General features: G+C 47.6%; 1 protein-coding gene across 4 annotated transcripts in view; it reads left to right on the top strand.

Moving 5' to 3' along the window:
- The window catches only part of UBTF (upstream binding transcription factor), a 111,066-nt gene that overhangs the window by 33,909 nt on the left and 49,167 nt on the right, over positions 1-27,990 (top strand). For 2 of the 4 annotated variants that reach the window (XM_086923916.1, XM_086923919.1), the window contains 9 exons: positions 1,106-1,170; positions 1,370-1,490; positions 2,002-2,112; positions 5,635-5,768; positions 5,964-6,105; positions 16,955-16,996; positions 17,539-17,667; positions 17,838-17,993; positions 21,155-21,310. In XM_086923916.1, coding sequence (XP_086780042.1) covers positions 1,106-1,170; positions 1,370-1,490; positions 2,002-2,112; positions 5,635-5,768; positions 5,964-6,105; positions 16,955-16,996; positions 17,539-17,667; positions 17,838-17,993; positions 21,155-21,310 — 1,056 coding nt within the window. The remainder of the gene's footprint in view (positions 1-1,105; positions 1,171-1,369; positions 1,491-2,001; positions 2,113-5,634; positions 5,769-5,963; positions 6,106-16,954; positions 16,997-17,538; positions 17,668-17,837; positions 17,994-21,154; positions 21,311-27,990) is intronic. The other 2 variants (XM_086923918.1, XM_086923920.1) reach the window with 1 other exon arrangement.

The following is a 27,990-nucleotide window of genomic DNA, read 5'->3' on the forward strand; positions in this document are numbered from 1 at the left end:
TCAAACCCAGCACAGAGATCCACCATAGCTGCTGCTGAGCCTCCTCCACCATCTAACATATATCTGCTGTCATCAAGCAAGATTCAGCTCTGTGTTCTAGGGCAATGACATGCTGCAAGGCGTCAAGAGAAAGACACTCCTCAAAGACATTAGAGAGCTGTTTATCTTGCAGGTTGCCCAGCCCAGGGAGAACATAATAGGGTAAAAGGTAGTCACATTGCAAAGACAAATGCTGGATTACTTGAGAACACTTGAACGGCTGCTTGTTTTACTACCTAAATAAGCAACCAGGTCTTGGTCACACACTCCTCATTGAAGGACGGAGTCTTTGCATTTGGACCTTACCTGGGAAGTATCTAGAACTGCAGTGTAATTTCAGGTAAAACTAGTCTGAGGAACACAATATGGGGAAGAGGAGGCGAAAGCTCAAAATATTCGAGGGAAACTCGTAACGTTGACCTTTTGTGAAAGAATGTTGCTGCATTCATATTCTGTCCCCCAAAAGTATATTCACAATTTCCCATTGAATCCAAGTTGTTCATATACCTCATCCAGTGTTGTGTGAGAAAAATGCACTTACCTGTAACAATGGTTCTCGAGCATGGGTTTTCTCTCAACCTTCCCTTTCCAAATGAGCGACTATTTTCAGTTTCTGCTTTCAAAAAAGAAAACAAAGTAGCACTCTGCGATTGCTGAGTGATTTTTATTTCGAAAGACCCCACATAAATAGGCTGCTATTGTGTATGTTCCTCTCAGCATTAACAGATGTAAACACTTATACAAAATGTTTACTAAAATACTTTGTTGGCATGGTAGATATTCACATAATGTGAATGGCCGTGTTGGAGTACCTTCTAGAATTGTAGAGCAAGGGAGATACACATTACATGGGGAAGGATAATGGGCACAGCAGAGAAGAATACAATAAAAAGCAAGAATGGAAAGCTAGGGTGTGGTAGGGGACACATTAATAGCATTGCAGTGGGTATGATGAGTGGAGGTTATAAGAATGGCAGAATGGGGTTGCGGACTGGCCTTCTAAAGGGTAGGGGCTAGATTTTCTGCAAAGTTGTTGAATGGTATGTCTTCTATCTTCCTCACACAGATGAAATATATTCAGGATTTCCAAAGGGAGAAAATGGAGTTTGAGCGAAATTTGGCACGGTTCAGGTGAGCAGTGAAATAACTTAACATGAAAGACAGTGTGCGGTGAAGGGTGGGACCTGCATCAGGCTGGCTTACAGTAAAGTCGACAATCCCAGTTTAATTGTTCTCATTTGAAGAGGTATATGGGCAGTCTTCTGTCTTTTCTGTGGTTTGATGTTCACCTTTCTCCCCTTTCGTGATCACCTTTTTATCTCTGGTACAGGGACGAGCACCCTGACCTCATGCAGACTGCCAAAAAATCAGATGCTCCTGAGAAACCAAAAACCCCTCAGCAACTGTGGTACAACCACGAGAGAAAGATCTACCTGAAAGTGCACCCGGATGTAAGTAAACAAGTCCATATCCTTATTCCCTCAGTAGATCGCTGCAATTACTTTTGGCAAGGAGTCTTAGCAAACATAAGCCTATACCTTCAATCGTTTCCCAGTCATCTAACTCACGTTTCTGACTATAACTTTGTGTTCACAAAAACTACAAAGTGATCCGAAATTAATATCACTGTTTTGTTATCATGATCTTTGGAGAAGAAGTAAATGTGTCAACTGCTATCTGAAGAGGACTGAATCTCTTTATTTTGTCTTTCTTTCTACATCAACGCTCAATGCTTGTTTTACATTAGAAATCCAGTAGATTAAAAAAACTCGGACATCGGCATACGTTTAATTGGATTGACCCTGCAGTATATTTGCATAAATACCTACCTATTATTATATAGTTCTTGGGGCTTCAAAAAACTCCAGATTACAGTTGGAATGGTGAAAGAGGCATATAGTGCACCTGAGGCCGTGACTGTCCCTTATCTGAGCCCTACAAATGATCTACTTGATTTGACAGGCAACAACAAAGGACGTTAAGGACTCCCTTGGGAAGCAGTGGTCGCAGCTCACAGATAAGAAGAGGCTCAAATGGATCCACAAGGCTCTTGAACAGCGGAAGCAGTATGAAGTAAGATGAACATCTTTCTCTGTCCATCCTTCTTCTCCGTGTGCTTTAGAATACTTTATTTAACGTTTTTCTAAGCTTTTGCTGTGTTGTCAAACTTTATTGAAAGGTTCTATTTGTTTTCTTATGTTTTTGACCTTTGCTTACTTTGCTTTTTAAAAGATATCTTCGTTGCATGTTGTGTCCTTAGAATAACGTGTTTAGCATACTCCGCTTTCTAGTGTTGGGTTTGGATGTTTGCAAGTTGTTTTTCTTCAAAGAATTGTTTTGAGTCCTGAGGTATAGTGTGACTCTTCCGTTTGTAGAATGCGCATAGGCATCCATTCCATGTTAGATCGCGTTTTTTTCTGCCATACGGTTCAGACGTGCTGAGGGTGGGCACTGTTGGTGTTGTGTCCGTAGCACGGTTTTTTGTGTGGCCTATTCAATTTACTCCCCACTGCACTTCTCATGCTACACTGAGCTTCGACATTGTCTTTCTACAGTCGCACACAGCCTTTGGCAGCTCAGAAGACCGCTGTCAATGGCACAACGTTTTGAAGCAGTCACCTGGTCAACTCCACAACCATTTATTAAACAAAATTGTGTGGATATCTCCACCCACCAACAGGCTGTAATTAGACAGTTGGCGTTTAGGATGCTATTTAACACATTTGCATCATCCACATGTTAGTGGTACGCACCACTTTCCGGAGAGTACTGTATGCTATTCTAAGCATGTATATCTATAGTTGCACATGCTTTGAACGGAAAAGACTACTTGCCTTGCAAGCATTTGTTCGTACTGTGTAGTGCTGTAGAGTCATTGTGCCACACCCTCCCGGAAGCATATGTTAATTGTAGCAGATCTCTCACTTTCATTATTTTTAACTGCACATTGCACTTCAAGCACCTTACTGTTCAGGTACACTCCATACATACTCTCATCCGCTGTTCGAAAAAACTGTCTTACGTTGAGTTACTTCTAATGCACAATGTACAATAATAATCACACCATACCTTATGACTCGAAAGACTTTTTCGAAGAAAAACAACTTGCAAACATCCACTCACAACACTAGATGGCGGGAGTATGCAAAGCACGTGAATCTACAGCATTAAACGGTACGAACAGATGCTTACACTGTACGTATCATTTCTACACACTGACTCAGGACTTTTGTTTGTTCCGTTTGTTGCACATGTGTGTAATGGTATCACACATATCTTATCAGGTCAGCCTCGCCATTTAGACTGATAAGATCCTAGTTCAGGGAATCGGAGGGAAGAGCTGGAGATCATGTTTTGGTTAGGGTGTTCTAATCCCAGAGTACGTGGATCAATGCCAGATTCCAATGAATATACATCCAACAAATCAAAATTGAACTGATCTACTTATTCATTGGTTATCCGGAAAATTTGGATTTGACCCAGCACTCTTCGGCATATTTGGTTACTCAGGTTTTAGGGTGTGTTATCAGACTTTCGAATTTCTATAAACCATCAACTGTTATGTTTCCTTCTAACATTGTCTAGTACTGAGACTGCACTCCAAGAAGTGCCTGAAAGCGTCTGTGAAACTACGGACCAGGGCAAAGCAGCTATGCTTGTGCTGCTGGATCTGTATGCGGCCTTCGACACCATGGCCTATCCGATTCTCCTAGAGAGACTCAAACTGCTGGGAATTCTGGGTATGGCCCTTGCCCGGATCCAGTCCTACTTGGAGATCCGGACAGAACAAGTTTTCTTACGTCCCTTTGTCTCTTCCCAGAAGCCCCTTGTTTGTGGGGTGCCCTAGGGTTCGGCATTGGGCCCTCTCCTATTCAATGCCTATCTCTCCCTGCTTGCAGCACTGATTGAATCCTTGGGGGTAAAGGTGATTTCCTACGCTGACTATACCCAGCTTCTGTTTTCCTTTAAAGAACATTCAGATGCTACTTTAATTAACTTCAGAAGCTGTCTAAGTCACATCTCAACCTGGATGCCTCAAAACTGTCTAAAAGTTAACTCGGGGGGAAAAACGAAGTACTATTCTTAAATCAATAGGCCACTACACCCCATAGGGCACTGGTGGCCGCAGGAATTGAACCCCCCCTCCTGAACCGGTAGACGCTGTGAAAAACGTAGGATTCAGATTTGATAATACCCTTTCTTGCAAGTCCCAGATTCGGCAAGTATACTCCTGCTTCGGGAAACTCCACATTCTGCGGAAATTTCTCCATTTCCTTCCAATGGACTGCAGGAGAACGGTGGTTCATGCTTTTATTCCATCCCATCTAGACTGTCAGCAGCCTGTATTTGGGTCTCTCGGCTTATATGATCCACAGACTACAATTGATACAGAATACAGCGGCCAGATTGATTCCATCACACCCCACCTGAGAAGCCTCCACTGGCTACCCGTCATAAGGAGAATAGAATTCAAGGCACTCACCCTGGCCTACAGAGCAACCAGGAGCAGAGGCCTGGCCTACTTGAGAGCTAGACTTCAACACTACCAGCATGACCGGGTCTTGAGATTTGCAAGGCGAGGGTAGGAGGCAGAGCTTTTGCAGTTAGGATCACAAACCTGTGGAACACAATGCTGCTCCCTCTCCGCCTGACCGAACCTGAACCTGCCTTTAGACGAGCTCTAAAAACCTGGCTATTCAGCCGTCCCTAAGCCTACTTGCGCCCTGTGTCTCTCGACTGCCTTAGCACCAGGACATCTCTGCTGGAGGCAGCCGCACGCTTTATAAACTCCAATAATGATAATAACATATTGCTCCAATTCCTGAGAAACCACAAGTCCATGTGGAGCGGTTTGTGTTAAATATTTGTAATGCTTAATTCCACATGTTTCTATGGCTACTTTTGAAACACACTTTACTCTGAAACAAAAATGACTACAATAAAAAGTCTAGCCTTGTACATCAGGCCATATCTTTTACAAGCCCAGATCTTTTCAGTTACTAGAGCATCCCACATACATAACTAGCATGTTCCACTGCAGTTATTTGGAGGTCGTCACAGTTGTAGTTTTCTAGCTAATTTTTTTAGGTCTTGCCTGAGACAGCGCATGTGCTGTCACTGTTGGAGCATTTTGTCGGCTTACATGGGGCTTACAACTAGGCAAACAAACATTGAGTAAGCTAAAAGATCTTTCGTAGGCAAGACCTATCTGCTTTTCCAATGCTTGTTTTTCTAAACTTGGTTGGAGGGGAATTCCGGGGGGGGCAGGGTCTGGGGGGGGGCTGGAGATAGGTGAGGAATTTTCGCTGTGGATGATCTAATCAACAAGTATAACAAAGCTAAAAAGCTAAAGAACGGTGTACAAGTTGTAACCTAATTATAGTAATAAATCCCTGGCTGCTAGACCTACTTCCCCTATATGCACAAATGACTTTCCCAACCCGTTCTCACATCCCCAAAGTGCTAAATCTTGCCCAGCTCTGCATGCATTTCACACGTGTTGGAATTGATCTTTGAACAGGAATTAGCACTCAGTGTTTACCCTGCCATATCAGTCTAAGGCTCTTAGTCTTTACTTGCTCTTTGGTTTTGCAGGACGTCATGCGGGACTACATGCAGAAGCATCCTGAGCTGAACATCGCTGAGGAGGGCATCACTAAATCCACCCTGACCAAGGCTGAGCGACAACTTAAAGACAAGTTTGATGGACGGCCCACCAAGCCGCCACCGTAAGTACGCCTCCTAAAAATGAAAAGCATCAGCAGGGGTTCAGGGTGAGAAATAAGTGCAGAAGGTGGCACTGTACCGTATCTGCTGTTGCTTGCTTCTTGATGTTGCTTCCTTACCTTTGCTTCCTAGTGCTTCTTCTTCCTGGGTTTGTCTGTTTATGGGAATGTTAACCATGTACTGCCCTCGGTTTCCAGGAACAGTTACTCTTTATACTGTGCAGAGCTCATGACTAACATGAAGGACGTGCCCAGCACGGAGCGCATGGTGCTATGCAGCCAGCAGTGGAAGCTACTCTCGCAGAAGGAGAAGGATGCATACCACAAGAAATGCGAGCAGGTAAGGGCTGGCCAGCTGGCTATGGGAGCTAGGGAGCAGGAAGGCTGAAAGGGACCGGACTGTAGTGGGTGCTGTGGACCATTAGGGCAGGTGGTCATTAAACCAGCGCATGATGGTGGCTGGGAGATGCAGAAGACTGTGCAACAGATGGGTACTGATGAGGTGGAGAGCAGAAAAATTTGGCTAGTCAGGGTGTTGGACTTCTAAGAGCCAAGCTAAAAGGAAAAGGGATGTGTGGAATGCTTGAAATCATCTCTTCCACTTGTAATTACTTTGGCCCTCCTTCCTGTCCATTGTAGTTTTGCTCACTCTGCTACTAAAGACTGGGACCATTACTCTGTAAATCAGATTTGGGGTTTCTCTAACAGGAATAGCCTAGTCTGCAGTGCTGTGCTCTAACAGGAACAGCCCAGTCTGCAGTGCTGTGCTCCAACAGGAACAGCCCAGTGTGCAGTGCTGTGCTCTAACAGGAACAGCCCTGTCTGCAGTGCTATGCTCCAGTAGGAACAGCCCTGTCTGCAGTGCTGTGCTTTAGTAGGCCAGCCCAATCTGCAGTACTGTGCAGATCCCCCAGGATATTGCGGCATAGTTTTGCAAATTTTGCGGCACAAAAATTGAAATTTAGCGGCACAAAAATTGAAATTTTGCGGCCTTATTGCGGTACTTTATTTCACTTGTAATCACTTCTTTTCAGTCTTAAATCACTGGAAACTGTTTTAGTAGAGTATTCCACTTTCAAATAGGCATGTTTAAAGTGTCTGAGAGTATTTGGTTGCTATACTAAGTTCCCGAGTCCTGTAATGGCTGGCAGCAACATTTTTCTCTTGTTACCGGCAGCCAATTAGAGAACTTGGAGGACTCTGTGTTCCTCAGGAGCGATTTGGCCCCAGGGAAATAAAGATTCCAGGGCCAATCATAACTCTCAACTTTTAAATTGGTGTGCCCATGATAGTCTAAGACACTCTTGCAAGCCTAAATACACCCCTGCTGGGTGCCGAAGCAAGAATAGAGGGGTGCGTTGGTACCCAACGCTGCTCCCTGCTTCCTGTCTAATCCCGCCCCAGAACAGGGTGCCATCACCCCTACCCTGATCAGTGGCAACAACTGTTCCATTCTCCCGCCAGGGATCCTGCTTACAAGTCTACATTATGGTTTGCTGTAATTTGATTCTCTCCCTTCCCTTCATTCACTGAAAACTGCGCAGTACACAACAAGTTGCACACGTGATTATACTGACTGACCCCCCACCTACCACCACCCCTTCATCAAGGGCACAAGTCCTAAAAAAAAGTGTGGGGACTAACCAAGTTAGGTAGTTTGCAAGTGATATCATGGAGTGTGCAACCATAGCACATGACGTCACGACACGTGGCATTGCACGTGGGATAACATGAAGTTTTGCAGCGTGAATCTTTCTGGATTCACTATGCTGTGCATTATTCCGCGGCCTTGTGGTTGGGTCCGGATTCGTAGTCTTTTTTTTTTTTTTTTTGTAGCCCAGTCCCACCTTTGGTGTATTTCCGGTGACGTCGGCACGATTCCTGCGGAAGCTCCCACTCCAGGGCGCCATCTTCAGATTCGTTTTTCCGCGGTTGGGTCTGGATCGTTCCCGAGAGGGCTCCAGACATTTTTGGAGAAAGAAGAAGAAAAATACGCACTTTTTGCAAGAAAAGAGATTGAGAAGACTACAGGAGACTACATCATCGAAGAGACGACGAAGGGGAAGAAGAACTTCGATGTACATCGCAGAATGCAAGCTCAGGGGGCCCCTTGAACGCATGAGATGGACAACACTCCTTTCAAATTCTGCCGTAACTGCCACCACAAGTACTCGCAGAAGGACCAGCACCCGGTCTGCAACCTTTGCCTACCGGTCGACCACAAGAGCGAGGACTGCAACGCCTGCTCTGCGTTCACGCCGATGACTCTTCGAGTGAGAAAGAGACCGAGGATAGCCAACGCCACCATGCAGGGCAAGGGACAGCCACCGTCCCTTCGAGACCTGGGGCTATCATCAGACGAGGAGGACAACGCCGCCGCAGAACACGACAACTAACCGGTCGTAGAGACCGATATTACGAAGACTCCAAAGAAGGTAGGAGACTCTACGGCCCCTAGAGCACCAAGAGACCCCGAGTCTTGAAAAATGGAGGGCAAAACCTCGAAAGCGCCGACGCCGAAAATTTCGGCGGCTACACCAAGGCACAGCGGATCCTCTGAGAAGGACTCCCAGGCGCCGAGAGCTGGAACACAGCAAAAGACGTCGAAAATCGCCCCCGAGAAGGAGCGTACGACGCTGAAGGAAAAGGACCCGAAGGGCCCTTCAGCGCCACCGAAGGACCCGAGAGCCAGCTCAGCACCGAAACCTTCGACGACGAAAGTCGGCTCGGCGCCGAAAAGAGCGGCCGATCCATTCGACGCAGACCACGCGGCCAAAATGGAGAAAAAGAAAAGACGCCTCGAGGCCGAGATGGAAAACATCCTGCAACGGAAAAAAGATTTCGACGCCAGAATGAAAGAATACACAATCCCGACGAAACCTAGGCTACAGGTGGTCGAGGAAACGGAGGAGGAGGACTACGATGTCGGTGGACGTCGAGACCTTCGACGATCAAGAAGAGGGAGGGCCTCCTACTACGAGGAGGAAGGAGACGACGACCGCAGGGCACTCCTCGGGTCTGCATCCTCGGAGACTCAGGATATAGATTGGCAGGACGTCGAGACCGAGAGCCCAGAGGAAGCCGTCGACATGTACACCTCGAGGCCCTCGCCGCCAGATGACATCGGGGTCTACAACACAGTCATCAGGAATGCAGCTGCAGTTTTTAAAGTAAAACTCAACGAAGAAAAGCAGAAAGCAGACTTTCTTCTCGAGACACTGCTCCCTACACAAACAAGGAGCCAGTTTCTGCCCATGCTCGACAGTGTCATGGCATAGGGAAAAGAGGCTTTCAAAGAACCAGCTACATGCAAAGCCGTCACTCCCAGGTCAGAGAAAAAGTATAAACATTCCTCCAAGGACCCACCCTGCATTCAGGGATCGTCTCAGACTCCATCATCACAGCCACGGCAAGAAAGAGGGCCAATGTGCCTACCACTTTTGGGCCACCTCCAGACAAAGAAAGCAAGAGTATGGACCTGGTGGGGAGAAGAATTGAACGAAATGCCTCAATGCACTGGCGCATGGCAAATTCCAATGCTCTGCAGGCACCAATACCAGATCCTGGAAGAGCTGGGCGTGTTAGTAAAGAACATGCCACAGGAATTCAAGCGAAGAGCTGAAAACCTTGTCGAAGAGGGGAAGAATGTAGCCAATTCTTGCCTCAAGACTGCCCTGGACGGAGCAGACACCTCCAGCAAGCTCATGATAATGGGCATCACGGAGAGAAGACAAGCCTGGCTCAGAATTTCGGGATTCAAGCCAGAAGTGCAGCACAGCATCCTCAACACACCGTTCAACGGAGAAACGCTGTTCAGGGCCCCAGTTGGCGAGAAACTCAGCCAACTGAAGGAAGGATAACGAGACTGCAAGATCCATGGGGGCATTGCAGTTCAGAGGTACTAAAAGGGGCACCCCGTCACGAAGATCTAACGGGAGGGGAGGAAACCAGCCAGGAACATCACACCAGGCGTTCCAACAAGCCCACCAAGCAGACACCCAGACACAGCAGGGGCAGCAAAAACAGTCCTGGCAGTACCAACCAAGAGGCCAGTCCTTTCGCGGGAGAGGGAATGGACGTGGACATAATAAGAGAGGGGGACCGGAGCCCGCCTCTAAGTGACTTAATAAAACTCCATGTGCCCACCCGAGCAAAGACTCCCAGGGTGGAGCACAAACACATCGGACAGGAGTTACACGAACTAGACACCTCTGTACATGTAAGACCAGTGGGAGGAAGACTGAAACACTTCTTCAGGGAGTGGAAGAGTAAAACATCAGACAAATGGGTACTCAACATCATACAGTACGGGTACTGCATAGAGTTGGAGGGAAAGCCAACGGACAGGAAACCAAAAAGAAGGCCACTAGCAAGGAAAGACCTAGAGCTCTTTCGGGAGGAAGCAAAGGAGCTCCTGCATAAACAAGCCATAGAGCTAGTACCTTACAGGGAAAGGAACAGGGGCGTATACTCCACATACTTCCTGGTACCAAAGGTGGACAAACCTATGAGACCCATCCTGGACCTAAGATTCTTAAACAAGTTCGTAAGAACGCAAAGGTTCAAGATGACCTCCCTACAAGAGGTACTTCCTCAATTGCAAGGCGGGGACTTCATGGTCACCATAGACCTAAAAGATGCCTACCTGCACATCCCAATGAACAGGGGCCACAAACACCTCATCAGATTCATCATTGGAGAAGACCACTACCAGTTCACAACACTGGCGTTCGGGCTCAAATCGGCACCAAGGGTTTTCACAAAGTGCCTCGCTACAGTCGCAGCACACCTACGAAGGGAAGGGATACACGTGTACCCCTTACCTGGACGACTGGCTGATCAAAGCAAGCTCATAAAAAACGTGAAAGCAGCACGCACCGAGAGTGACCAGCACACTGATGAACCTAGGATTCTCCACCCACTGGGGAAAATCCTCCCTGAAACCAGAACAAATAAAAATCTTCTTGGGAGCACAGATCGACACCTTACAGAGCAAGGTGTTCCCCAGCGAGAAGAGAACGATAGCGCAAGCTCGGACAGTGAGGACAGCGAGCAAAATCATGGGCATGATGGCATCATGCATACACCTAGTGCCAAACGTACGGCTCCACATGAGACCTTTACAGGAATGGCTACAGGAGCAATGGTCACAAGCTACAGGTCGTTGGGAGGATCTAGTGGTTGTAACGCACGCAGTGCAGAAAGAGATGGCATGGTGGAACATGGGGAACATAACAAGTGGGAAGCCTCTGACGCAACCAACGCCAACAGTGACCATTACCACAGACTCTTCCCAGAGGGGATGGGGCGCTCACATGGAGAAACTCAAAGTAAGAGGCCTGTGGACACCAGAAAATGCGGTCAGACACATCAATTACCTGGAGTTGAAGACAGTTTTCCTAGCCATAAAGGCCTTCCAAACAAAACTGTACAACCAGAGAGTGTTGATCCAGACAGACAACACAACAGCAATGTTTTACATCAACTAGCATGGGGGTTGACACAATCAGCCCTGCTTTCGAAACTAGCGCAGGAGATATAGAGATGGGCCATCCCACTCAAGATAGACCTGCTAGCCATACATCTACCGGGAAAGGACAATGTAGAAGCAGACTGGCTCAGCAGACAGACATCGGCATCCCACGAGTGGGAACTCAATGCACAAGAGACGAGAAGGCTCTTCGACAGGTGGGGGACACCGTCTGTAGACCTATTTGCAACACGCCAGAATGCAAAATGCCAAAACTTTGCATCCAGACAGCCCTGGGAGGGCTCCCTGGGGAAAGCCCTATGGATAGACTGGTCCAGGACATTTGCTTACGCTTTTCCCCCGATACCGCTGATACACAAGGTACTCAGCAAGTGCAGAGCGAGCAACATGACCCTGATACTGGTGGCACCACAGTGGGCTAGGCAGACATGGTACTCGCAGATCATGGAGATGACAGAGTGCACCCCACAGATTCGGGAGAAGAAAGGACCTACTCTCCATGCAAAACGGAGAAGTGCTGCACCCGGAGCCAGAGAACCTGAGCCTCGTAGCGTGGCTCCTGAGGACATAGAGTTTGCGCATTTGAAACTGCCAGAAAGCACCCTAAGGGTACTTCGGGAGGCACGAAGAACCAGCACGCGGAAGTGCTACGTAGCGAAATCGAAGAGATTTACACTGTGGTGCAGGAGGGAAAAGCTACACAATAAGATGAAAAAGGACTCAACAGTGCTAAAGTACCTCACGCACCTGCTCGACAAAAATCTGAGATCATCCTCACTGAGGGTTCACTTGGCAGCGATAGTCGCTTACACGAGAGGAGAACCTTTTAAGAGTTTCTTCACATCACAGGTCGTTAGAAGATTCCTGGAAGGAGCAGAGAGGATCGCACCGCCAAAGAGGGTGCCACCACCTGAATCGAACCTTAACGTAGTCCTAACGGAACTCATGAAGGAACCTTTCGAACCGATTCACAAGGACTCCCTAGAAATGCTGACCATCAAAACAGCTTTCCTGGTAGCAATCACTTCACTGTGCAGACTGAGAGAACTGCAGGCACTAACACTACAGGAACCCTACATACAGATACACAGCGATAGGGTGGTGATGAGAACGGACCCACACTTCATGCCAAAGGTGGTGTCAAGGTTCCACTTGAATCAAACTATACAGATACCGAGTTTCTTCCAAAAACCAGCAACAAGAGCTGAAAGGGCACTGCACACTCTGGGTGCCAGAAAGGCAGTCATGCACTACATTGAGAGAACGAAGGAACACAGGAAAACAAAGCAGTTCTTTGTGTCCTTCGCTAACAGTTTCATGGGGAAACCAGTAACTAAAGGAACAATTGCGCGATGGATCGCCCAAACAATACAGTTCTGCCACAAGCAGGCAGGGCAGGAACTAACAGAGGGGACACTCTACCAGGAAAAAAGGAGCTACAATAGCTTTCCTAGCTAACACACCAATTCAGGACATATGCCTGGCAGCAACATGGGCTTCAGTGCACACGTTCACGAAGCACTACTGTGTGGATATGCAGACGTACAAGGAAGCACAAGTCAGACAAAGGGTGCTTCAACAAATATTCAATAACCAATGCTCATCCTCCACCCAGCCGCCACAAACATGAGAAACCGCTACAAAGTCTATGCACAGCATAGTGAATCCAGAAAGATTCACGCTGCAAAACGAATAGTTTCTTACCTGTCAGTGTAGTTTTGCAGCTTGATCTTTCTGGATTCACTAGCGAACCCACCCACCTCCGCCAGAAAGATGAGGCTGGAGAAATAAGGTGGTTGAAACAAAGACAATACTTGGAAAAGAAGCCTTAAAGGTTAAAGCGGTGAAAAAACTTTACGTTGAACATTGCCATAACTTCGGTAACAAGACGAACACGAGAAAAAAGAATCCGAAGATGGCGCCCAGGAGTGGGAGCTTCCGCAGGAAGCGTGCCGACGTCACCAGAAATAAACCAAAGGTGGGACGTAGATGCCCACCTGGGCTACAAATGAAAAAAAAAAAAAGGCTACGAATCCGGACCCAACCACAAGACCGCGGAATAATGCACAGCATAGTGAATCCAGAAAGATCATCGAGCTGCAAAACTACACCGACAGGTAAGAAACTATTCGTTATCTCTCTGGAAGTGACATCAGATATTATGATTTCACACATAGGTTAATCAGATATATCATGAGTACATTTAAGCGCATTATGAGATCCAACAAATTCGATTGTGCTTTTGCTTGCTCCAGAAAAAGTATTGTAATCCCATAGCAAAATCTGGGCCTCAACTAATAACATTTTTTTCCAAAGCCTTACCACAAAGAAATTGGCAACAAGGAGAAGTAGCACAGTAGTGAATCTCGTCTGCTTAATTGTTTGCAAAATCTGCTTTTAAAAATATTTTATGGGGTTAAGGCTTCAGCTACAGAACTGGGCAGTAAATCTCAGGAAATATTAATAATGGTGAGATATCTCTGGAGGTTAAAGCATTTTGGTAGAGAGATCTGTGTTTTGTAACAGCGTAAAAGTATCTACATGTTCTACCATTAGGTCATGCAGAATGATTTGTACACCAAAATTCCTTCAACATTCACTCAACAGTTTACATTACAGCATTTTATTTATTATTAGGGTATTTTTATTTTGAACATATTTCTCGACTAAACAGCATGCAGGTGCTCAGGAAAAGAAAAACTGAATCAATACATTGAAGGACTCAACCAAGTGAAACAGCATAAACAGTTTTGTTATGTGACGTGAATGCGCACAGAACCAACTTGTCCAGGAATAACATTATATGTGTAGAGCTATTCAATGACGATTGGAGCTTATGTCGTCTCCACAATGAAGTGGTGATGATGAAGAGGTCTACAATTTTCAAAGTCAGTGGCCTAATGATAGATTTGTGCTGTGGCTTCCATCAAAAAGCTCCACACAAACTCACAAATTTAAACTGAGGCGTCAAAAAGGTACAGTGAGAAATATTAATCAAAACCCTTAAGAAAACTGAACAAGAAACGTGAACATTGAAAACAATTCTGCCTGGGCAGTCAGATGTGCTTTAACAGTACCTACTTAACACAAAGAAGGGGATCGGACCGTTCCTGTTTAAACTCCAATACCCCAGGCCCCCAAACCGGATCAAATGTTCACACTAAAGGGGTATATAGAGTACACAATAGACATAACCAAGAAAAATTTTGCAGTTTTGAAAAACTGCCCTCACTCACATACCGAAGTATGTGACATGCTTCATCATAGGGCCTGGTACAAACGCCCTGGTGTAGCCACATCCAAGGCGGAGCATTAGGGAGAGGGAAAAAAATAATAAATTCCACACTACAAGACGTACAACCACATAATATCAACCCATACGAGTAACACAAATGAGGTGAAAAGCATGTGCAAAACACCCATAGTGCGGGAAAAACTTTTACGAGTTCATGAATTTCACGAGCCCAACCAGGTGTCCGCCAGGAGGGTCTCCCTAAGAACACAATCGTTCTCTGGGCCAGCCCTGTCCCATAAGCCTGTGTGTAAAGGAACACCGCTCGTGAAATTCATGAACTCGTAAACGTTTTTCCCGCACTATTGGGATCAGCCTCCACTTTTAAATGAGAAAGACTTGGAAGAGTACGGATACGACTAACCTACTCTCCTCCGAGGGGCCTTTTACCGGATTACGGAAAGGCCCACGGTGGTACTGATTGCGACAGTCCTGACGAAGACCGAAGTGACCTTTTTTAGAGGCGCAATTTCAGCGGTCGAAACATGTTGACCTCAGCAGTGGTAGGAGGGAAGTCTTGAGGAAGCTTAATTATTCAAGAAGACATTTCCCATCCTTTTCTTATTTTTAATCCTGGTATGGGTACCTAATTGTGTTCAATAAAGTAATTCCTTTCAGTGGCACCCTTAACCAGTTTTAATCACTTTCCCATACTGCACTTATTTGTCGCACTATCAGTTCCAGTCACTGGATGTTTTGCACATGCTTTTCACCTCATTTGTGTTACTCGTATGTGTTGATATTATGTGGTTGTACGTCTTGTAGTGTGGAATTTATTATTTTTTCCCCCTCCCTAATGCTCCGCCCTGGATGTGGCTACACCAGGGCGTTTGTAGCAGGCCCTATGATGAAGCATGTCATGTACTTTGGTATGTGAGGGAGGGCAGTTTTTCAAAACTGAGAAATTTTTCTTGGTTATGTCTATTGTGTACTCTATATACCCCTTTAGTGTGAACCTTTAACAGTACCTAACAAAAAACCTTAATGCTTAAAAACGAAGCAAACGTGAACGTATGACCGTCCTGCCAAATAGGTTTATGTGCTTAAAATAGAAGCCTACAAAAAGGTGCCCAACAAAACCTGCCTCCATTTACATAGTTGATGAGTACTTTGCTGCAAGAATGAGCTTAGAGGGAAATTAAATGAATCAAACCCCTGTATACAATTTAGTCCCATGCACTTACTTACACAAAGCATGCCTCTCAAGTACCTGCTAAGAGATAGCAAGCTGTGTGCCTTTATTTCCCCTCCGTGGCATTTACATTTAAGTGAGGTTCCAGGCCGCACCGAGTCAGGATACTTCATCAAAAGGAGCCGCCTAATGACCCCTTAACTTGGCCTTTATCTTCCCAGCTGGAGGAGACGATAAAAAAAGCCCTCCTTGCAGCCTGCATAATGTTGGTGAGAACGCAAAGCAGGAATTGCCCTGTACGCGTGGCTCAGCTCTTCTTGCAGAAGGCAGGACTGCTAAAGCTTTCTGCCCCCAGCCCCGATTTCGCGGGCACTTTTGTAAAAAGCGCTGCCTTTTTACAAAAGTGCCGATTTCACAATTATTTTGCAAATCGCGAAATCCTGGAGGGTCTGACTGTGCTCTAGTAGGAGCAGCCCAATCTGCAGTTCTGTTCTCCAGTAGGAACTGCCCAGTCTGCAGTGCTGTGGTCCAGTCGGAACAGGCCAATCTGCAGTGCTGTGCTCCAGTAGGAACAGTCCAGTCTGCAGAGCTGTGCTCCAGTAGGAACAGGTCAATCCGCAGTGCTCTGATCCAGTAGGAACGGCCCAGTCTGCAGTGCTGTGTTCCATTCGGAACAGGCCAATCTGCAGTGCTGTGCTCTAGTAGGAACAGTCCAGTCTGCAGTGCTGTGCTCCAGTAGGAACAGTCCAGTCTGCAGAGCTGTGCTCCAGTAGGAACAGGTCAATCCGCAGTGCTATGATCCAGTAGGAACGGCCCAGTCTTCAGTGCTGTGTTCCATTCGGAACAGGCCAATCTGCAGTGCTGTGCTCTAGTAGGAACAGTCCAGTCTGCAGTGCTGTGCTCTAGTAGAAACAGTCCAGTCTGCAGTTCTGTTCTCCAGTAGGAACAGTCCAGTCTGCAGTGCTGTGAAACCAAATTTAGACACTGACAAAGAATGAACTCTGAGGCAATCATTTAGATTGAGGCAACCCACCCCTCTTAATTCAGGCTCGTGCAGTGCTGCTCGCTGTCTTTGTCGCCCATTTTCACGATGTGGTTCTCAGGCTCGCTAAATTTTCCCCTTTTTTACAAGTCCTTCTCGCAGCTGAGCTCCTTCCATCACTCCTGGTTACTATTTTTGTTTTCTCGTCGGCCTGCTTCTGTTTCCTCAGTTTTTCTTTATTCCTTTGCAAGAACTATTTTAGATAATAGTATGTCTTTACTTTTTTTCGCAGAGGAAAAAAGACTACGAGAGTGAGCTGCTACGATTCTTGGAGGTGAGTTGGCCCTTCAGTCCTTTCTTTTCTCCCATTTTCAATTCTTCTACTATGTACCTACTCCCACCACTGCCATATTTGAACTTCGTACAACTCTTTAATACCTCTTTCTCAATTTTGATCCATGTCGACTTTGTGTGACACTCCTTTTCCAGACTTCCACAGTTACCAATGCACCCTATTCTCTTGTTTCAGGTTATACTCCCTTCTGTATGCTGTGTTCTCTATACCCCCCTTGACCCTTTTGTTGACTTCAGCTCTGTGTATTTTATAGTTCACAAAACAGGCCTCTTCCTTCCTCTGTGTACCGCAGGAGCAGTTCGGTCTGACATTTTAATGCCAACTATTGGTTTTCACTATTGCATGCATGCCCATTTCAGAGGGTCCACCATGGTGTTCAGGGTTCGCAGAGCTTTTAAACACCAAATGGAGAGTGTAACCTTGAATGTTTTGAATTGGCAAGGACTGATGCAGCTGCCGTCGATGCCAAACACAAACCATGCAACTGAAAGTGTGTCCCTCTTCTCCCTTCTGCATCTCAGAGCCTGCCCGAAGAGGAGCAGCAGCGAGTCCTGGCTGAGGAGAAGATGATGGGTATGAGTAGGAAACGAGGGGCAAGCCCAGCCTCAAAGACCACCCCAGGGTCTCCCTCGGGAGATGCCCTCAGCAAGGTAAGCGTGAGCGGGGTGGGCAAGCATCCCTCACCTGAAACCCCTTGTCTGCCTCTTGCTCATCCCCCAACCTGGTCGCCTCATAGGTTCTCGGGCTTTTTCTCTGTTTGTGGGGTCTTTCCAAGGCCGTGTTGAACCTTCTCTACACAGACCTTTGTCCTCTTCAACAGGTGGGTGCCGGGAAACCCCAACTCCCCATTTCTGCCATGTTTATCTTCTCGGAAGAGAGGCGCAAGCGGCTTCAGCAGGAGCACCCGGAGCTGCCGGAGAGCGAACTCACCCGTGCGCTGGCCCGGATGTGGAACGACCTTTCCGACAAGTCAAAGGTGTTGCTCACATTCATTCAAAAAGCTCCCGATACCCCACTGCCCGGGGATGCTCGCAGCGCCCTGTGACCACATTGCTTCTCCGAAGGCACAGATACTTCCAACCAAGCCAGAGCGAGTATTGATGTTGCACAGGGTGGCTCAGAGCTGTGGCCGCTGGGAAGTTTGTGGATAGAAATGGGTGTCCTTTCTAAAGTTTGCTTCAGGCCGGTAAGGTCTCTCCCCCGCCCCCCCCCCCCTCCCCCCTACCCCCACCAATATTTCCCCCACTTTGGGATAGGCATACATTACACAATATAATGCAGCGGTGGAGGGTGCTTATCGTAGAGGCTTTTTAATTTTTTTTGCCTAGACTAGGAAATGTCTCCCACCTAATTATTTACATGACTTCATTGGTTGCCATGAAAATCCTATGGCAAGCCTGCAGGGCTGCAAGGAAGAACAGAAATATTTTATACAAAAAGTTGTGGTGCAGAGCAGGAGAAGCGATAGGACCGGCTTAAAAGCAGCACCCCAGTATGAAACTTGAACTCTTGGATGGTGTATTAAAGTTAAAGGGGAGTGTTGCTTAGACCTGGATGTGCCCTGTGAATCGAGTTAAAATTACTGAATGCAAACATTGCAGTATTTGCAGTACAGGATGTGACCCACAACAGTTAAAATTGCTTTATTTGTTGAGAACAATTGCACTTAATGCTTCCAATGCATGGAGCTGGAGGAACAGCGTGTTCCGGGGCACTCTCCTAGGGCGTGTGTCACCGGGTTTTTCTGTATACTGCTCCATTCGCTAGTCGATGGATCTATTGACGCATTGTGAGTTGTACAGCAGTGACTTGTCTAGAGGTTGGGAGTTTTTCTTGATGGAAGTGATCTGGTCGTGTGACCTGCTGGATTACCCCTGTGAGCCTGATCTGTGAGTGTGGGCAGTATGTTCGCTGCAAGGGCAGTGGTTGATCTGCGTGTGCTGTGGTCGCATACATGTATATGCGTGTTTCACCCTTGACATCTTCTGCCTTGTGCCATCTGTGGTCGTGTCCTGGTGCTGCCCTGTCAGGAGTGCGACGAGAGCAGGAGGGTGGCAAAGGGCAGAAGGAAGGCGCTGAATGGCATGGAGGAGGTGGGCACAGGGATGGGGACAGGCGGGAGCGTGGGGTCCGCAGGAGGGTAGTGTGTGGGGGAGATTGCGAAGGGATTAGGGCGTGTGGGGGGACCAGGGTTCATTATTGTATGTGTGAAGTTTGTTGCAGCAGAGTTTACCCAGTTGCTGCATTACATTAACTTCCGTTTAAGTGATGTCTGAGTGAAGTGTTTGAGAATTATAGCTAGGGCGTTAATGCATTACAGCATGTCTTTTAACCCACACAAACTTTACTACACTACCTTACTAGAGTAATGTGTCAATAATTATTTTGTGCCATCAGCTATTTAGATGGCAACTAACCAGCATGGCTAGTTTTTGATGTTAATGTACCGAGTTCCGTGGTAGTTGCACAATGCTGCAGAGTAAAAGTAAAACGCTTGCTAAAAATAAAAAAGTAATAATGGGGTTTCTAGCTGAAGGTGAATGGCATTTTCACTCTACCACAATATCAGCCATTCATAGCTGGTACAGCACAGCGCCACCTGCAGCTTGTTGCTCGACCCATCCACCATTCTACACAGGCTACTCCGGTCACCTAGCAATGTTATATACTATGTAAAGTAATATGAGGCCCTCTGTGATTCCACTCTCTCTTGGCGATATTCCTTTGCTGAGAGGGCCTGGGGGTATGTTAGTTGATTGGAGGGTATTCCTCCAGGGAAGCAACCCTTCTGATGTGATACCCTACTCACTGGTAGTGTCATTTCTAAATGACACTTTGGACAATGTAATGAATTATCACAATGACCAAAGCACCCTTTTTGGGCAGTGGACCCAGCCATACATACCCCTGCCGTTGCAGTGTGCCTTGGTGATTTCGACATAGGGTGCATAATCACTTTTTGGTCTTTGTAGTAGGCGTCAAACATTTCCCTTTCTAGATCAGCCCGGGTTTCACTGATTCTTTGTGGGGTCGTTAAACTGGGGACTTGGAGGAAGGACAGTAGTGCGTTTAGAAAAGGACTGGAGGGGCATGGCCTCTGAGCCCGTGTCTTCGTGGCTGCTTGTACTGCGTGTACAGCTGCCCTGAAAATGGGGGACCAGTGTTGCATTTGTTCTGGAATACAGTGTGAATTCATATAAACTATATACACACTTATTATTTCTTCTACATTCCGAAAAAGACCCGAACCCATGGAATTCACTGACATCAAAAAATCTGACTCATTGGAAAGCGTGCCATGGTCCCACAGCAGTGTATTAGTTATTGACCCCTCCCCGTGGATTATGCATTAGCAAGAAGTCCCCCATTAGCGGCGCATGAAAGAAATCCTCAAGGCCTCTGATGGGGATGCGCCCCTCTCAACTCCACTCAGCCAAACCCTTCTACACGCATCAGAAAACACCTTAAATCTTGTTCCGCCGGGATGGGCTGAAATGTGAGGAAGAAAATAAGAGGTCACATGAGCGTAATATTGCATTGAGTAACTCTGAAGCGTAGAAGGTCCCCATGTTTGCCCCACACACGGTTGCAGTCAAACTTCACCCAGTCAGTGTACCCACCACCAATCATCTGATTGCAGAAATACACACCCCTAGCGCATACATCCACTAACGACAGACTGATTTAAGTCCCACCCTGCAATATACTCCTAGCATAAACATGCCCTCCTTCAGTATTGACCTTCTGCACGGGCCCAGACCACTGTATCAGATCAACTACCAAACTGAATGTAGTTATTACTCCCCTGTATTTCTCTCCAGCAGTGAGCACCTTTCTACCTTCATTTAATTTCTACAATTTCCACCTGGGCACCATCTTCTGCACGAAGAACCTGGCTGCTCTTCTCTTCTATCACCAAACCAGTTTCACCTGAAACCCTGTACCCGCTTCCTGTTTGCCATCTGGTAACAGTTTTCCTCCAACTTCAGACTATAGGGTGATATAGGTACTGCACCAACATTCATCACCTTCTCCCTTTCTGGATTTTATGTAAATCACTGACTAGCAGAATGGATTTTCAGATTTTTTTTGACTTGGAAGGGCTGGAACGTCAATCTTGTGCTTCATGTTTTTCAGGCCAGGTATAGGGCTCGAGAGGCTGCTTTGAAAGCCCAGTCAGAGAGGAAGCGTGGGTCTGAAAAAGATGAGCGTGCCAAGCTTCCAGAGTCCCCCAAGACGGCTGAGGAGATCTGGCAACAGAGTGTGATTGGGGATTACATGGTCCGCTTTAAGGTATTTATGGACATTCAGTGCTTATGGGGTCATGTGTAGGAATTCCAGCCCAATGCATTGTGATTTTGTTTTTCCAGAGTTACAAGTAAATGCCCTTTCTGTTTCTGTCACTGGATGTCTTCAGATTCATAATAGTTAGATTGCGTACCCACTGCAGAATTATTCTAAAGGTTTTGGAGCTAATGAAACAATCCATGATGAAAAACTATTGAATTAGGTAATTACATGTAAATACCATTTGTGGCTGTAGATACACATGCTCTGCATACTACTGCCATCTAGTGTTGGGTTTGGACCATAGCAACTTGTTTTACTTTTTGAGTCACAAGGTCTCAATGACACCTCCTGTGGTTGGTAATGTGCATGGGCATCGGTTCCGTTGTTATTTTATTCTGCCGTCGGGTTCTGATATTTACCAATCGAGTTCCCTGTCGATACCTCTTTAAGCTCTTCCATCTATCCTCTCCCATTGGAACAAAATCATCCTTTCGACCTACATGTTTCTCCTGGTCTTCTCGGGGCCTCGTACTGTCCTCTTCGGTGCTTTCATGGCACAAATGAGAGGACAGTGACAGAAAGGATGCCCTTTCAATACTAACCCTAGTGTCAGTTTCAAGAACCCTTTGTCCGACCGCCAACTGGTCTTTAACTTGTACCCTCCAGGGCTCGACAAATCTGAAAAATTGTTCTAGTCCTGCAGGTCTAGTAACTTGGAAAATCGCCTCGACCCAACTGCAACCTGCTTGACCTCTGTCTCTGAAAACGGAGCAAAAGTGACAAGTTAACAAGATTTAAAGGCATCTTTATTGCTCAGTCCCTTTGTGAGCAATAAAAATGCCTTTAAATCTTGTTATCTTGTCACTTTTGATACGTTTTCAAAGACAGAGGACAAAAGTTAGTTTGTTTTCCGACTCACCAGAAAGGGCGAGTAGGACCTAAAAATATCTCGTTCTCATCCATTCTCCCTCGCAAATGCGAGCGGGCAAGTGGATTTGTCGAGCCCTGCCCTCCCCCCGAACACGCAATGGTCGTGTGTCAGGTCTGCCGCACCTTCCACTCCAAGAAATCTCTGAGATACCGACATGGCCGTTGGCTGGATCGCCGGAGAAAGAAATGCCAAGAAGGAGACGACACCACCAACACCATCAGGGAACGAGACGTCGAGAAAGAGTTGGAGACCAGCACCTATGGTTCAGTCCAGAGGGCAACTCCCAATCCATGATGGAGGCGAGAAGAAACAGAGCTCCTAGGCTTAGCCCCGACCACCTCCACCGGTAGTGGTGCTTCTCCTAAAGACTGGAAGTGAATTTCAAAGCTTTGCCGCCAGGTAACAAAAGGAGCGACCTCCGGCCCTCGCTTTCCAGACTCGCGGAACACAGGCCAGCGGGAGATCCGTGGAGCGTAGTAGATACCCCGGCACATAGAGCGCCAGCAAATGAAGTAACCCTGCTGGGGCCTGATGTGTCAGAATCTTACTAGAAACATATAACTACTAGATGGCGGAATAATGCCCAGCATGTGAATCCAGCAAATTCTCCAAGCTGCACAACTACTCCTGCCAGTAAGTAACCATTTTGTTTCCTTTCCCTTTTTAGGTCTCGCCTACACAGCGCGCATGAGCTGCTATTCAAGACTTTTTGTAAGGGGGCTTCAAAATATGACCACACGCTCATGCATGTGGTTTGTTTTTGGTCAGAGGCTATTGGCCTTTGTGTGCGTCTTTCCAAGAAAGAGCGCACACAATTGGGCAAAGGCGGGTGCATGTCCCGGCCTGTGCTCCGCCCACAGCCTATTGCTTGCGGTTACCCGCACAGGCACCATCTGTTTTTGAATTATCGTGCCCAGACGTGTGCGCGATAATTCAAAACAGATGGCTCGCTGTAGCGCGCGCATCACTCGCATGCTTTTAGAGCGTCTGTGTTTTTTTTTTACTTTCAGCGTGAGGCACGCTGTGCGGCTAAGGATTTTTAAAATATCAGGATGAGGAAATCGATTTGTCGCTGTCTAATATTTTTTTATTGGAACCATGCGCAACGACGGGAAAGGTGCACAGGAAAGTGCAGAGAAGGAAGTCCTCTCCTGTTTGGTAAAGTCGATACATAAACGTTTATTTTCTTGGGTGCAGGAAGTACCCACATATTGGCCCACTCTGCAGCATTATGCATCCAAAATATAACAAAGTCACATGGTTCTGTAGATAACACTCATACCAAAAAAATCATTATACGGACTGCGGCGCTAGCCCCATTTTTAGCACTTCTGGGCGCACGCTGTACATTTCAGCTCTTCTCCATCTTGGGCACTTGTCTGAGTGTTGTTTAATCGGCGCAGTTATGCAGGAAGCGCTGTGGAGTTATCTGTCACCTGTCAAAAGCCTTAAAACTGAAAAACCGAAAAGACAAATATTTGAATTTGGTGTTTAGACAAAGATCTAATGATAGCAGGAAATTAAACAACTGCAACCTTTCCTCTCCTGCTCTCTTTGTTGTCCGGACACCCTGGCAGCCCCCCAGTTAAGTGCCGAAATAGCAAAATCCGAGACACACCAACAACTTAACATTGATTTACAGACAGGCTCTAAATACATCCTACCACAGCACACCACACTTGAAGCATCAGACTCCAGGTGATGTGCAGCTCCTATGTTGCGATGCACACCGCGACAGCGCCTCCGGGCACGGAGGATTAATAACGTAACTCTTTCACCGGTTACACTGTTGTATCTAATATTAATAATAATAATAATAGGGAGTCTTATAAAGCGCCTGGTTACGCACACCGGCGTGTCCCCGCGCTATGGAAGTAGAACAGGCATGCCCCCCACTGTGCTCCATGCCGCACGCTAGTGCACAAATAGATACGTCTTAAGCTTTCCCCTGAACCTGGTCTCCGATGGTTCCTTCCGGAGCTCAAGGGGCAGCCTATTCCAGCTCTTCACAGGAAGAAGGCGAAAGGACCTTCCCCCCCATTCGGGCCTTTTTGATTTTAGGGACCATAAGCAGGCCAGTGCCCGCAGATCTAAGGGTACGTACTGGTCTGTATGGTGTAATAAGGCTTTGTAGGGGCCGAGGTGCTTTGCCCCCAAGAATACGATGACAGGTACACAAGGCCTTATATTCAATTCTTCCCCTGACCGGGAGCCAATGCAGTGCCTCTAATGCGGCCTTTGAGGCAGATCTTTTAGGAAGCCTCAAGACCAGCCGGGCAGCCGCATTCTGCAGCACCTGTAGACGGTCTAGGCTTCTCACCGAGGCACCCAGATACAGGAGGTTACCATAATCAAGTTGTGAGGTCACGAGGGAATGCACCAGCGTCCGTCTAGCTTCCATAGGTAGGAGATCTAGGGTTTTCCGTAGCCCCTTAAGGACACCAAAGCACACCCCCACCACCCGACTAATCTGGGGTGCGAAGGTCAGGTCCGAATCCACCAGCACGCCCAAATTCTTAACTTGCTGGCAAGGAGTGGGAACTGGCCCCAAACAGGAGGGCCACCATTCCGCTGACCATACCGACGGACCCCGCCCCCCACCACGAGCACCTCAGTCTTGCTGCCGTTCAGCCTCAGGCAGTTGTTAGACATCCAGGAGGCAAGCTCCTGCATGCATGCTCTGAAGCTGGATGCTGCAAGATCCGGCGCTCTGGACAGGGAGATGATCAGCTGGGTGTTGTCGGCATATGACACAATTCGCATGCCGTGACCCTCGACTATGGTTGCCACAGAAGAGATATACAAATTAAATAGAGTCGGACTCAGGGCGGAGCCCTGGGGCACGCCCTGATCCAGATTGATAACCCTAGAATAGTAGTCACCCTGCCTGACCTGGAATCTCCTATTAGTCAAAAAAGACTGGATCCATTTTAACGCCGCGCCTGAGAACCACCCTTGTTAAGACACTGCAGCAAGGTGAAATGCGCTACAGTGTCAAATGCGGCACTTAGGTCAAGGAGGATGAGGGCCATGGTCTGTCCCTCATCCACCCCCTGTCTAATGGTCTCAGTGGTCATGAGCAGAGCTGACTCCGTGGAGTGGCCAGATCTGAACCCAAACTGAGTTGAGTGAAGAAGATTAGCTTCCTCCACATAAGTCATGAGTTGGGAGTTGGCAGCCTTCTCTGTCACTTTGGCAAGGTACGGTAGCAACGATATGGGGTGGACGTTCTCCAATTTCTCCCAGCTAATATTAGTTTTTTTTTTAAGTGGTAGAACTACTGCCTGCTTCCATTCTCCAGGCACCGTGTGCGTGCTAAAGGAAGTATCCAGCACATATCTAATATAGGGCTCCAGGATGTCCAGAATTTTCGCAAGCAGTTTCGGCGAGGCGGGGTCCCGAGGGGACATCGATTTTATGGAGCAGCAGATCTGTCGTAGTGCTTTATGGGGCTGTGTTATAAAGTGCTCCAACCTGTGAGCTCTCTCATCTTCAAGCTTAATCTCTACAAAGTCTGAACCCACTTTTTTTTCTCCCGAAAAGGAGGAATAGATCGTAGCCACTTTCTCAGAGAAGAATAACGCATTACGATTGCAGGAATCCTCTGAGCTACCAGTGGGAATACCAGAAGGATTAAGCGAGGAGATTTCTTTGTGAATCTTAAATAGCTCCTTCATAGAATTTTCAGCTTCTCCAATTCTCCCTGCATAGTAAGTCGCCTTGGCCTTTCTGATTAGCCCATGGTAGGCCCTCCGTTTGGCTTTGTATGCCAACTTGGCCTGTTGCAGAAAGCCTATCCTCCACTGCCTCTCAAGATGTTTACATTCTGCCTTTGCTCGATACAAGTCATCGTTATACCATGGAGCAGATTTCTGATCCCTCCTCCGCGAGTTACTCAGAGAGGGGGCTGTGCTATCCAAGGCATCCCTAATGCGTCTATTGAGATTACGGGACGCCGATTCAACATCATCGCCTTCCGGCCACCCTCCTTTGGCCAGGGCGGTATCAAACTTGGATTGGGAGAAGTCCGCCCATTTACGCCTCTGGTAATTCAGCGTTGGCTGTTCATGACCTCTAACTTTAGGTATGTTTATCACAAAAGGCACAAGGAAGTGGTCCGACCATGGAATGGGGATAGGTGACTTAGCCTCAACTTCCCGCCAGTTGGCAAATATAGGGTCCAATAAGTGACCCTCCTGATGGGTAGGGACCTTAACCTTGAGGTTGAGTTCAAGTGCCTGCAGTTCGCGGCATAGGTCCGCTACTCCCTTATCAGATATATTCTCTAGGTGCATATTAAGATCACCTAGCAGAAGGAACCTGTTCCTACGTAGAGCAGATTCCGTTATTCCTTCCAACAGGCTCTCGGTGAATAGAGTATAGGGGCCAGGACGCCTATATATCAGGAAGCCTTTTATCGGAGTGTAATGGTTCACATTAATAGTGAAGGCACCCGCCTCACTACCATCTATAGAGTGTCGCTCCAGTTGGCAGCCCAGCGATTGTTTAAATATCAATGCTATGCAATCAATCGCCATCCCAGAGGGCTACAAGATCACCCGGAGGGATCGCACCGCCAACCAGATGGGAGGAGGCATCGCCATCATCCACAGGAACACCATCCGTCTCACGACCAGCACCGACAACACCCTGACCACCGCCGAACACCTGCATTTCCAGATCCACACCGACCCGAAGACCACCCTCAGAGGCACCCTGATCTACCGACCTCCGGGACCACGCACCCAATTCAGCGAGGACATCGCCGACTTCGTCAGCCCGCATGCCCTCCCCTCCGCTGACTACATCCTCCTGGGGGACCTCAACTTCCACCTGGAGAACAACAACGACCGCAACACCAGCACCCTGCTCGACAACCTCGCCAATCTTGGACTCAAGCAACTGGTGCCCACCCCCACCCACCTCGCCGGACACACACTCGACGCAGTCTTCTCATCCAGCACAGACATCGACTTCAGCCACGCCACAGAGCTTCAATGGACGGACCACAGCTGCGTCCATTTCACCTTCAAAAGAACGACGACCCACCACTACCAGCAACAGGCTGCCCGCAGAAGCTGGAACAAGATCACAGCCGACCAGCTCGCCACCTCACTGAGCCAGCACCCGCCTGCCAGCTCAGCGAACCCCAGCCAGGCCGCCGTCAACCTCACAAAGTGGATCAGCAACTGCGCAGACGAGCTCGCCCCGCTGAGGATCCCGCCCAGCAGACCCGGCAGCAAGAAAGCCCCATGGTTCACCGACGAACTCAAGAGCTCCAAGAAGAACTGCCGAGCCCTCGAGAAAGTCTGGAGAAGGGAACCAACACCGGACAACATGACCACTTTCAAGCTTGCCACCCGAAAGCACCACCAGCTGATCCGCGCCGCCAAGAAAACTGCATTCAAGGACCGGCTGGACAACAACGCACACAACTGCAAGGAACTCTTCGACATCGTGAAAGAGCTTTCCAACCCCAGCGCAGGAAACAACGACATCACCCCATCGCAAGACCTCTGCAACTCCCTCGCCTCATACTTCCACAACAAGATCGCGGACATACACAACAGCTTCAACAACCAACCAACGCACACCAAGACCGAACAACCACCACCCTCCACGCCTGGACTCCGATCAGCACCGAAGACACCATCCGCACGATGAACTCCATCCACTCCGGATCGCCGACCGACCCCTGCCCTCACCACGTCTTCAACAAGGCCGACGCTGTCATCGTACCCCACCTGCGAGA

Source organism: Lissotriton vulgaris, chromosome 5 (assembly GCF_964263255.1).
Source record: "Lissotriton vulgaris chromosome 5, aLisVul1.2, whole genome shotgun sequence".
Lineage (NCBI taxonomy): Eukaryota > Metazoa > Chordata > Amphibia > Caudata > Salamandridae > Lissotriton > Lissotriton vulgaris.